This window comes from Salmo salar, chromosome 11 (genome assembly GCF_965601325.2).
Source record: "Salmo salar chromosome 11, fSalSal1, whole genome shotgun sequence".
NCBI lineage: Eukaryota > Metazoa > Chordata > Actinopteri > Salmoniformes > Salmonidae > Salmo > Salmo salar.
The window spans coordinates 83,440,588-83,453,782 of record NC_138301.1 but is presented as its reverse complement, the minus strand read 5'-3'; the positions used below and the strand labels follow the sequence as shown (position 1 = coordinate 83,453,782).

Genomic DNA, 13,195 nt, shown 5'->3' with positions numbered 1-13,195 from the left:
TGCAGGCCATGATAAAATGCAACGGTTCCACTACAAATCATACTACAAAGGGGTTGGCAGGCCTTGTGTCCCAAATAACAATAATATTGAAATGGAATCCAAAGGATCCGTTTAATGATCCATGCTGTGTATTTTGAAGTTTGCTCACATCTGTTTCTTTGATTCCCCGCAGAGGCAAAAGAAGCCTTTGTCAAAGAGTTTGCTCTCCTGGAGATGTCTACACACACTCTCTCAGCCCAGCTGCACACTGTTACCACAGCTATGAACTGTAGCGCCAGCATGGAGGAAGAGCAGGAGGAAGGGTGGAGAACATTGTGCAGGACCCTTGCTGACTCTGTGTCAGTGGTTAGAAGTGCACGGACCCAGCTGATGCAGGCCACTCTGGACCTGGACAACATGGTCAGTGTGACATTTACTCTCACACTGTCTCTGTCCCAAATGGCACCCTATTCCCTGCATAGTGCACTACTTTCAACCAATGACATGGGCCCTGGTCAAAAAAAGTGCACTATATAGGGAACAGGGAGCCATTTGGGACACAGACACTGTCTCTGACTCATCAATGACTGCTGTTGAGTCTGTCATTTCAACTATTCATAAATGTATGCTGAACAAAACTATAAATGTGTTGGTCCCATGTTTCAGGAGCTGAAATAAAAGATCCCGGAAGTGTTCAATACTCTCTCAAATTGTGTGCTACATTTTTAAATATCACTGCTTGAGAGCATTTCTCCTTTGCCAAGATAATCCTGACAGGTGTGGCATATCTAGAAGCTGATTAAACAGCATGATCATTCCACAGGTGCACCTTGTGCTGGGGACAACAAAAGGCCACTCTAAAATGTGTAGTTTTGTCACACAACACAATGCCAAAAATGTCTCAAGTTTTGAGGGAGTGTGCAATCGGCATGCTGACTGTAGGAATGTCCTCCAGTGCTCACGCCAGAGAATTGAGTGTTACTTTCTCTACCATAAGCAGCCGCAGTCATTTTAGAGAATTTGGCAGTCCAACCATCCTCACAACCGCAGACCACGTGTATCCACACCAGCTCAGGACCTCCACATCCAGCTTCTTCACCTGCGGAATCATCTGAGACTAGCCACCCATACAGCTGATGAAACTGTGGGTTTGCACAACAGAAGAATTTCTGCACAAACTGTCAGAAACAGTCTTAGGGAAGCACATCTGCGTGCTCGTCGTCCTCACCAGGGTCTTGACCTGACTGCAACTGAGCATGTTTGGGATGCTCTAGATTGACATGTACGACAGCGTGTTCCAGTTTCCGCCAACATCCAGAAACTTCACACAGCCGTTGAAGAGGAGTAGGACAACATTCCAAAGGCTACACTCAACAGCCTGATAATCTCTATGAGAAGGAGATGTGACTCGCTGCATGAGGCAAATGGTGGTCACACCAGATACTGCCTGGTTTTCTGATCCACGCCCCTACACATACAATATCTGTATTCCCAGTCTTGTGAAATCCATAGATTAGGGCCTAATGAATGTATTTCAATTGACTGATTTACTGATATGAACTGTAACTCTGTAAAATCGTATAAATTGTTGCATGTTGCGTTTATATTTTTATTCACTATAGGTTGACATTGCAGTAGCATACATGAACATATAGTAATCACACTATATACTCTTAGGGAGGTCTGCAGTTATGTACCCATTTAAAGTATTTTGCCGTTTTTTCATTTGAAAAAAAACTGATGAGTTACTAGTGGCTATTCAGTAGAGGTTAAAATGTATTGATCAATAGGGATCCCTAAAGCACAGTACTTCTCAATCTGAAGCTCCATATCTCTAAAATCGAGTGAGTGAGCACACCGTTTCTCTGACTAACGCTCGGCTGAAATGAATGATTTGTTCTGCTACAGCTCAAGCTTTTCCCCGTATCTTCACGCTCAATAGCGTCAGCTTGGAATCTATTATGAATATGGCTGCCATATTATGTGGTTCTGGGGAAATGAGAGAGCTTGTTTTGGCAGTGCTTTGGGCGTTTCTGTGTGTGCGGGCGTGCATGTGTGTGCGTTCATTCCTGCATGCACTTAACTTACCTCCCCAGTCGTTTGGGCAAGCCTGGAGCCAGAGCAATGCCATTCCACATTAATAAGCAGAACGACTCCAAAATAGGAAGAGTAGTGTATGTGTCATATATTGTGATTCAATTATCTCTATTTTATTAGAATTTTCAAAAAATAAATGTCACAAGGTAAAATAGTCAACATTTATCTGCTGGTGCCACAACAGAAAAACGTTGCCGCTGGGTAAATAGAAACATTGCCCCTGTATACATTAGTGAGTGAATGGGTGTAATTGCAGCCTTCAGTATGTCTTCTTGAAATGGCTATTGAACAGTGAGTTCTGAGTCAGTCTACTTTGAGTTGAACATTGGTCATCTAAGGTCAGCAGATAACTGTGCATGGTCACAATTCAGGTTTAAAATAACAACTGATGTCAGCCTATACAGATCATACTGTATAATGCACCCGTAATGGGTCAGCGGTCAAACGACCTCCACTCATCACTGTCAAACGCTCCCTGAAACATTTCAACGAGCAAGCCTTTCTAATCGACCTGGCCCTGGTATCCTGGAAGGATATTGACCTCATCCCGTCAGTAGAGGATGCCTGGTTATTTTTTAAAAATGCCTTCCTCACCATCTTAAATAAGCATGCCCCTTTCAAGAAATTTAGAACCAGGAACAGATATAGCCCTTGGTTCTCCCCAGACCTGACTGCCCTTAACCAACACAAAAATATCCTGTGGCGTTCTGCATTAGCATCGAACTGCCCCCGCGATATGCAACTTTTTAGGGAAGTTAGAAACCAATACACACAGGCAGTTAGAAACGCCAAGGCTAGCTTTTTCAAACAGAAATTCGCTTCGTGCAACTCCAACTCTAAAAAGTTCTGGGACATTGTAAAGTCCATGGAGAATAAGAACACCTCCTCCCAACTGCCCACTGCACTGAGGATAGGAAACTCTGTCACCACCGATAAGCCCACTATAATTGAGAATTTCAATAAGCATTTTTCTACGGCTGGCCATGCTTTCCACCTAACTACCCCTACTGCATTCAACAGCACTGCACCCCCCACAGCAACTCGCCCAAGCCTCCCCCATTTCTCCTTCTCCCAAATCCATTCAGCTGATGTTCTGAAAGAGCTGCAAAATCTGGACCCCTACAAATCAGCTGGGCTTGACAATCTGGACCCTTTCTTTCTAAAATTATCTGCCGAAATTATTGCAACCCCTATTACTAGCCTGTTCAACCTCTCTTTCGTGTCGTCTGAGATTCCCATAGATTGGAAAGCAGCTGCTGTCATCCCCCTCTTCAAAGGAGGTGACACTCTTGACCCAAATTGCTACAGACCTATATCCATCCTACCCTGCCTTTCTAAGGTCTTCGAAAGCCAAGTCAACAAACAGATTACCGACCATTTCGAATCCCACCGCACCCTCTCCGCTATGCAATCTGGTTTCAGAGCTGGTCATGGGTGCACCTCAGCCACGCTCAAGGTCCTAAACGACATCGTAACCGCCATCGATAAGAAACATTACTGTGCTGCCGTATTCATTGACCTGGCCAAAGCTTTTGACTCTGTTAATCACCACATCCTCATCGGCAGACTCAGTAGCCTTGGTTTCTCAAACGATTGCGTCGCCTGGTTCACCAACTACTTCTCTGACAGAGTTCAGTGTGTCAAATCGGAGGGCCTACTGTCTGGACCTCTGGCAGTCTCTATGGGGGTACCACAGGGTTCAATTCTTGGGCCAACTCTTTTCTCTGTATACATAAATGATGTCGCTCTTGCTGCTGGTGAATCTCTGATCCACCTCTACGCAGACGACACCATTCTGTACACTTCTGGCCCTTCTTTGGACACTGTGTTAACAACCCTCCAGACGAGCTTCAATGCCATTCAACTCTCCTTCCGTGGTCTCCAACTGCTCCTAAACACAAATAAAACTAAATGCATGCTCTTCAACCGATCGCTGCCTGCACCTGCCCGCCTGTCCAGCATCACTTCTCTGGACGGTTCTAACTTAGAATTTGTGGACAACTACAAATACCTAGGTGTCTGGTTAGACTGTAAACTCTCCTTCCAGACTCACATCAATCATCTCCAATCCAAAGTGAAATCTCGAATTGGCTTCCTATTTCGCAACAAAGCATCCTTCACTCATGCTGCCAAACATACCCTCGTAAAACTGACCATCCTACCAATCCTCGACTTCGGCGATGTCATTTACAAAATAGCTTCCAATACCCTACTCAACAAGCTGGATGCAGTCTATCACAGTGCCATCCGTTTTGTCACCAAAGCCCCATATACTACCCACCACTGCGACCTGTACGCTCTCGTTGGCTGGCCTTCGCTTCATAATCGTCGCCAAACACATTGGCTCCAGGTCATCTACAAGACTCTGCTAGGTAAAGTCCCCCCTTATCTCCGCTCACTGGTCACCATAGCAGCACCCACCTGTAGCACGCGCTCCAGCAGGTATATCTCTCTGGTCACCCCTAAAGCCAACTCCTCCTTTGGTCGTCTCTCCTTCCAGTTCTCTGCTGCCAATGACTGGAACGAACTACAAAAATCTCTGAAACTGGAAACACTTATCTCCCTCACTAGCTTTAAGCACCAGCTGTCAGAGCAGCTCACAGATCACTGCACCTGTACATAGCCCATCTATAATTTAGCCCAAACTACTACCTCTTCCCCTACTGTATTTATTTATTTTATTTATTTTGCTCCTTTGCACCATATTATTTATATTTTATCTTTGAACTTTCTTCAAACTACAAATCTACCATTCCAGTGTTTTTTCTTGCTATACTTTATTTACTTTGCCACCATGGCATTTTTTTTGCCTTTACCTCCCTTATCTCACATCATTTGCTCACATTGTATATAGTCTTATTTTTTTATTATTTTTTTTTATTCTACTGCATCATTGATTGTATGTTGTTTTACTCCATGTGTAACTCTGTGTTTTTGTATGTTGTCGAACTGCTTTGCTTTATCTTGGCCAGGTCGCAATTGTAAATGAGAACTTGTTCTCAACTTGCCTACCTGGTTAAATAAAGGTGAAATAAATAAATAAATAAAATAAACATTGTCCTCAGTTTTCTTTTGTCTATGAGACTGCACAGTTTCAGTTCTTCCCACTTTGCTCTGCTTTTCCAAAGGTCATTCCTTTCAAGGTGACACCTGTGCCCAACCGCTGGAACTCTGCGGTGAACGAATCAGAGATACTTATGAAAAGGTAAGTCACTAAGTGGCCAATTATGACACACAAAGGTCATCTTCTTCAAATAGAGGCACTGCCTCTTCCATCTGTCAGTCACACAATGGCTGGCCTGCCACCGACACCCTCTGTCAATGACAACAGTACAAAGCCTCTGAATATGCTGAATGAATGCACATTAGGTCTAGTGAGAGGAAGTAGAGAGATCGACTAAATACCTGGAATCCATTTGACTTGTGCACAGCAGACCTGTTGGTTTTCTGTCAAATACATTGAGCTGTTTCATCAAAATTGCCTGGAGTGCCACATGGGCGCTGTCAGTGTTTGCATATTTGGGTCTATTCCATTGGTTCCATTGCAGCACAAGATTAGCCAAGCTAAAGTATTTGATATAAAAAAATACTATTTGAACTCAGGTTTGGTAGTCAGGCCCATATATATACAGTACCAGTCAAAGGTTTGGACACCTACTCATTCAAGGGTTTTTCTTCATTTTGTTTTACTATTTTCTACATTGTAGAATATTACTTGAGACATCAAAACTATGAAATAACACATGGAATCATGTAGTAATCAAAAAAAGTGTTAAACAATTACAAATATGTCTAACATATTTGAGATTCTTCAAAGTAGCCACCATATGCCTTGATGAGAGCTTTACGCACTCCTGGCATTCTCTCTACCAGCTTCATGATGTAGTCACCTGGAATGCATTTCAATTAACAGGTGTGCTTTGTTAAAAGTTAATTTGTGGACTTTCTTTCCTTCTTAATGCCTTTGAGCCAATCAGTTGTGTTGTGACAAGGTAGGGGTGGTATACAGAAGATAGCCCTATTTGGTAAAATACCAAGTCCATATTATGGCAAGAGCAGCTCAAATAAGCAAAGAAAAACGACAGTCCATCGTTACTTTAGGACATGAAGGAACATTTCAAGAACTTTGAACGCCTCTTTAAGTGCAGTCACAAAAGCCATCAAGCACTATGATGAAACTAGCTCTCATGAGGACCGCCACAGGAAAGAAAGACCCAGAGTGTCCTCTGCTGCAGAGGATAAGTACATTAGAGTTACCAGCCTCAAATTGCAGACCAAATAAATGCTTCACAGATTTCAAGTAAAAGACACATCTCAACATCAACTGTTCAGAGGAGACTGCATGAATCAGGCCTTCATGGTCAAATTGCTGCAAAGAAACCAATACTAAAGGACGCCAATAAGAAGAAGTGACTTGCTTGGGACAATAAAAGCGAGCAATGGACAGTAGACCAGTGGAAATCTGTCCTTTGGTCTGATGAGTCCAAATGTGAGATTTTTTGTTCCAACCGTCATGTCTTTGTGAGATGCAGATTAGGTGAACGGATGATATCTGCATGTGTGGTTCCTACCGTGAAGCATGAAGGAGGTGGTGTGATGGTGTTGGGGTGCATTGCTGGTGACACTGTCTGTGATTTCTTTAGAATTCAAGGCACACTTAACCAGCATGGCTACCACCGCATTCTGCAGCGATACGCCATCACATCTGGTTTGCGGTTAGTGGGACTATCATTTGTTTTTCAACAGGACAACGACCAAACACACATCCAGGCTGTCTAAGGGCTATTTGAACAAGAAGGAAAGTGATGGAGTGCTGCATCAGATGACCTGGCCTCCACAATCACCTGACCTCAACCCAATTGAGATGGTTTGGGATGAGTTGGACCGCAGAGGGAAGGAAACGCATCCAACAAGTGCTCAGCATATGTAGGAGCTCCTTCAAGACTGTTGGAAAATAATTCCAGGTGAAGCTGGTTGAGAGAATGCCAAGAGTGTGCAAAGCTGTCATCAAGGAAAAGGGTGGCTACTCTGAAGAATCTAAAATATATTTTGATTTGTTTAACACTTTTTGGGTTGATACATGATTCCATGTGTTATTTCATAGTTTTGATGTCTTCACTATTATTCTACAATGTTGAAAATAGTAAAAATAAAGAAAAACCCTTGAATGAGTGGGGTTGTCCAAACTTTTGACTGGTACTGTATATATACACTAACGTTCAAAAGTTTGGGGTCACTTAGAAATGTCCTTGTTTTTGAAAGAAAAGCAATTTTTTTTAGTCCATTTAAAATAACATCAAATTGATCAGAAATACAGCGTAGACATTGTTAATATTGTAAATGACTATTGTAGCTGGAAACGGCTGATTTTTAATAGAATATCTACTTTGGCGTTCAGAGGCCCATTATCAACAATCATCATCTCCTGTGTTCCAATGGTACGTTGTGTTAGCTAATCCAAGTTTATAATTTTAAAAGGCTAACTGATCATTAGAAAACTCTGCCTAGAAGGCCAGCATCCCGGAGTCGCCTCTTCACTGTTGATGTTGAGACTGGTGTTTTGCTGGTACTATTTATGAAGCTGCCAGTTGAGGACTTGTGAGGCGTCTGTTTCTCAAACTAGACACTCTAATGTACTTGTCCTCTTGCTCAGTTGTGCACCGGGTCCTCCCACTCCTCTTTATATTCTGGTTAGATCCAATTTACGCTGTTCTATGAAGGGAGTAGTACACAGCATTAAATGAGATCTTCAGTTTCTTGGCAATTTCTCGCAATTTCTCGCCTTAATTTCTCAGAACAAGAATAGACTGACGAATTTCAGAAGAAAGTTCATTGTTTCTGGCCATGTTGAGCGTGTAATCGAACCCACAAATGCTGATGCTCCAGATACTCAAGTAGTCTAAAGATGACCAGTTTTGTTGCTTCTGTAATCAGCACTACAGTTTTCAGCAGTCTTAGCATAATTGCAAAATTATTTTCTAATGATCAATTAGCCTTTTAAAATGATCAACTTGGATTAGCTAACACAATGTGCCATTGGAACACAGGAGTGATGGTTGCTGATAATGGGCCTCTGTACGCCTATGTACAGTTGAAGTCGGAAGTTTACATACACCTTAGCCAGAATTATTTATTTCAGCTTTTATTTCTTTCATCACATTCCCAGTGGGTCAGAAGTTTACATACACTCAATTAGTATTTGGTAGCATTGCCTTTAAACTGTTTAACTTGGGCCAAACGTTTCGCGTAGCCTTCCACAAGCTTCCCACAATAAGTTGGGTGAATTTTGGCCCATTCCTCCTGACAGAGCTGGTGTAACTGAGTCAGGTTTGTAGGCCTCTTTGCTCGCACATGCTTTTTCAGTTCTGCCTACAAATTTTCTATGGGATTGAGGTCAGCGCGTTGTGATGGCCACTCCAATACCTTGACTTTGTTGTCCTTAAGCCATTTTGCCACAACTTTGGAAGTATGCTTGGGGTCATTGTCCATTTGGAAGACCCATTTGTGACCAAGCTTTAACTTCCTGACTGATGTCTTGCGATGTTGCTTCAATATATCCACATAATTTTCTTACCTCATGATGCCACCTATTTTGTGAAGTGCACCAGTCCCTCCTGTAGCAAAGCACCCCCATAACATGATGCTGCCACCCCCGTGCTTCACGGTTGGGATGGTGTTCTTCGGCTTGCAAGCATCCCCCTTTTTCCTCCAAACATAACAATGGTCATTATGGTCAAACAGTTCTATTTTTGTTTCATCAGACCAGAGGACATTTCTCCAAAAAGTACGATCTTTGTCCCCATGTGCAGTTGCAAACCGTAGTCTGGCTTTTTTAAGGCGGTTTTGGAGCAGTGGCTTCTTCTTTGCTGAGCAGCCTTTCAGGTTATGTCGATATAGGACTTGTTTTACTGTGGATATAGATACTTTTGTACTTGTTTCCTCCAGCATCTTCACAAGGTCCTTTGCTGTTGTTCTGGGATTATTTTGCACTTTTCACATCAAAGTACATTCATCTCTAGCAGACAGAACGTGTCTCCTTCCTGAGCGGTATGACGGCTGCATGGTCCCATGGTGTTTATACTTGCGTACTATTGTTTGTACAGATGAACGTGGTACCTTCAGGTGTTTGGAAATTGCTCCCAAGGATGAACCAGAGTTGTGGAGGTCCACAATTTGTTTTCTGTGGTCTTGACTGATTTCTTTTGATTTTCCCATCATGTCAAGCAATGAGGCACTAAGTTTGAAGATAGGCCTTGAAATACATCCACAGGTACACCTCCAATTGACTCAAACATGTCAATTAGCCTATTCGAAGCTTCTAAATCTATGATATAATTTTCTGGAATTTTTCAAGCAATTTGTGTGAGTAAATGCAACCAACCAACATTGATATGTAAGCAACTCTATCAATATCAAGATTATTATCACTAGCTAAATGCTTGACTCGAACTTACAAACAAATATTTTCCGAGGCTGAAGCTGACAAGAAATAACTACACTGAAAGACCTGCATCGTAGCGTTGTTTTTAGCTGCATCTATGCGTGCAGAACGAATTCTCTACTTCCTGTTTGCGTACAGTCTTTCTAAGTACCAGAAAGCTCCACTAGGGGGCGAATAACACCATGGAACACAATGAAAATCCACCTTAACCATTGTAATAAAATTATCTGTTACCTTCTAACAGGATGGCAGCACACTCCCCGCCTGGTATAATGAAATTGTGCCACTATGAAATAAAACATGTCATAAGAAACAAATAATGTCCTTTTTATTCTTATCTTTTGTCTCAAGGATGCTTCAGAAAGAAGAACAACAATCTCTGAGATTGGTCTTAGAAACACCTTATCAGCTCCTTGCTTGACAATGTTTAGTTTTACTTTCCTAACCTTTTTGTCAGTACTGGTAAAGGTTTTGACCACAAGCCCGACTGGCCAGTCATTTCTGTGCGCCTGACTGTCTTTCAATAAGACAACATCTCCCACTTTTACATTTGGCTTTTCTGCTGTCCATTTTCTGCGTCTCTGCAGCGTTGTCAGGTACTCCTGTCTCCACCTTTTCCAAAAGGTGTCAGCGAGACACTGGACTTGCTGTTTGAAGGCACAGTCAACTTAGTGTATGTAAACTTCTGACCCACTTGAATTGTGATACTGTGAATTATCAGTGAAATAATCTGCCTGTAAACAGTTGTTGGAAAAATTACTTGTGTCATGCACAAAGTAGATGTCCTAATCGACTTGCCAAAACTATAGTTTATTAACAAGAAATTTGTGGAGTGGTTGAAAAACGAGTTTTAATGACTCCAACTTAAGTGTATGTAAACCTCCGATTTCACCTTTAGATATTTCATAAAAATATGGAATTTCCAGCTACAATAGTAATTTACAACATTAACAATGTCTACACTGTATTTCTGATCAACTTGATGTGTGTTTTCTTTCAAAAACAAGGACATTTCTAAGTGACCCCAAACTTTTGAACGGTATTGTATATATATTTTATATGATTCCTTGTCTCTTTCTTTCTCCATCTGTCAGTCACACAGAGATGGCTGGTCATATAGAGTCCATAGCGACCAAGGCTTTCATGGCCTCCAACCAGACCTACTCTCTCCTGATGGACCTACTGGAGGACAACTCTATTGAGGAATACATCAGCAACCTCACGGAGCAGTGAGTAACTAGGCATCACACACACAGGCTGGGAATTGCCAGGGACTTCACACTTTTATCACAATACTTAGGTGCCGATATATGTATTGCGATTCTCACCATTCTATGTGTATTGTTACGAAACCAATAACCAGCCTACTGATTTTGCTGCACTCGTTATGTCTAGGGTTCTTGGGTCTAGTTAACTGGTCTGTAACCTGATTTAAGATGTGCATCTATGTGAGAAATCAGCGTATGCGCCTAGATGTTGAATGTACATGTGCCTAGGGAGGCAACAACCTTACCTTGGTCCAAGGCCAGCTTTACCTTTCTTGACCTCTTGGTCGGCCAGTCCAAGTGGATTGTTATGTGTTCAGATGTATACAAAAGGAAACTACAAACAGGTGTCATGGAAATTACCACTAAGGACCCCAAAGTCAAGCTTAAATTCATTTAAGTTTATTCACGCCAGTGGAGAGATTACAGACAGACAGCACTTCATGTGGAGTTTAGTCAGAAGCTCTGATGAGGTATTTCCCATTCAGTATATTTATACCATCGCTACAGGTTACACAAAGATAGCCAAGTGCATCCTTTCTCTGCATAGCGTTTGCTCCCAGTGACCGGCTGCAGAAGAGGAGAACACCTGGCAACCACAGTCTGGGCGTTCAGCCAATATTTCCACTCCCGCTGACCTTGTGAGAACAAACCTCAGACACCTTGTCTGTCTACAACAGGCACATTTCTAAGTATGCAACAGGTCAAACGTATGATAAGTGTGAGATACTGAAAAAGCAGAAAGAGACATAGTAAAATTCTACTACACTACCACTCCTTTTCTAACTTATTCATGATAATTAACAATATTTTACACGTCTATCAAAAGGGAGGTATCTATACTAAAATTAGAAACTCAAACGGAAAGAGAACACCCAGGAAACAAGTGTGCCTCAAACCTTATTCCATTACCCTTACTGGTAAATACTTTAACAAGGCACAGTACCACTCATTCCATTATCCTTACTGGTAAATACTTTAACAAGGCACAGTAGCACTCATTCTATTATCCTTACTGGTAAATACTTTAACAAGGCACAGTACCACTCATTCCATTATCCTTACTGGTAAATACTTTAACAAGGCACAGTACCACTCATTCTATTATCCTTACTGGTAAATACTTTAACAAGGCACAGTGCCACTGATTCCTGTGTGTTCTCCTCAGGGTAGAACGGCATCTCATGAAAAAATAGCTGATCATCACAGTCTTGCATGGGGGGGGCATTAAACATCAAAACTGCAGTCAGACGAGAAGCTAAAGATGAACAGGCGAGCATCATAATAATATCAACCAGGAAAACTAAACCAACCATAATCCACTGGGCTATCTGTGATCCCCAGGCCCCGAACAAAGCTGTTTTTGCTTTGTCATTATTGCTTTGTCAAAACAAATTAATCAATTTTAGAATATGGCAGTTCATCCTTCCCATGATCCTGACTAGTCTCCCAGTCCCTGCCACTGATAAACATCCCACATCTTGATGCTGCCACCACCATGCTTCAACGTAGGGATGGTATTGGCCAGGTGATGAGCGTTGCCTGTTTTTCTCCAGATGTGATGCTTGGCATTCAGGCCAAAGTGTTCAATCTTGGTTTCATCAAACCAGAGAATCTTTTTTATCATAGTCTGAGAGTCCTTTAGCTGCTTTTTGGCAAACTCCAAGCGGACTGTCATGTGCCTTTTACTGAGGAATGGTTTCCGTCTGGCCACTCTACCATAAAGGCCTAATTGGTGGAGTGATGCAGAGATGGTTGTCCTTCTGGAAGGTTCTCCCATCTCCACAGAGGAACTGGAGCTCTGTCAGAGTGACCACCGGGTTCTTGGTCACCTCCCTGATCAAGGCCCTTCTCCCTCGATTGCTCCGTTTGGCTAGGCGGTCAGCTCTAGGAAGAGTCTTGGTGGTTCCAAACAATTACTTCGACCTCATGGCTTGGTTTTTTTCTCTGACATGCACTGTCAGCCGTGGGACCTTATATAGACAGGTGTGTGCCTTTCCAAATCATGTCCAATCAATTGAATTTACGACAGGTGGACTCCAAATCAAGTTGTAGATACATCTCAAGGATGATCAATGGAGACAGGATGTACCTGAGCTCAATTTCGAGTCTCAAAGCAAACATTTTGAATACTTATGTAAATAAGGTATTTCTGTTTTTATTTTTTATAAATTTGCCAAAATGTAAAAAAATCTGTTTTCGCTTTGTCATTATGGGGTACTGTGTGTAGATTGAAGAGGGAAAAAATGATTTAATTACATTTAGAATAAGGCTGTAATGTAACAAAATGTGGAAATAGTGAAGGGGTCTGAATACTTTCCGTATGTACTGTATGTATATTTTTTACTGCTCTAGGGATGTAACTATTGTTTGGATAACCCTATTTACTATTATGTATTGATTGTATTATTAT

At 42.0% G+C, this 13,195-nt stretch overlaps 1 protein-coding gene across 1 annotated transcript in view; it reads left to right on the top strand.

The window, feature by feature from the left end:
* Positions 1-13,195, top strand: part of LOC106562972 (laminin subunit gamma-3) — a 257,596-nt gene that overhangs the window by 235,352 nt on the left and 9,049 nt on the right. The window contains exons 19-21 of the mRNA XM_014128127.3: positions 173-399; positions 5,205-5,281; positions 10,612-10,746. Coding sequence (XP_013983602.3) covers positions 173-399; positions 5,205-5,281; positions 10,612-10,746 — 439 coding nt within the window. The remainder of the gene's footprint in view (positions 1-172; positions 400-5,204; positions 5,282-10,611; positions 10,747-13,195) is intronic.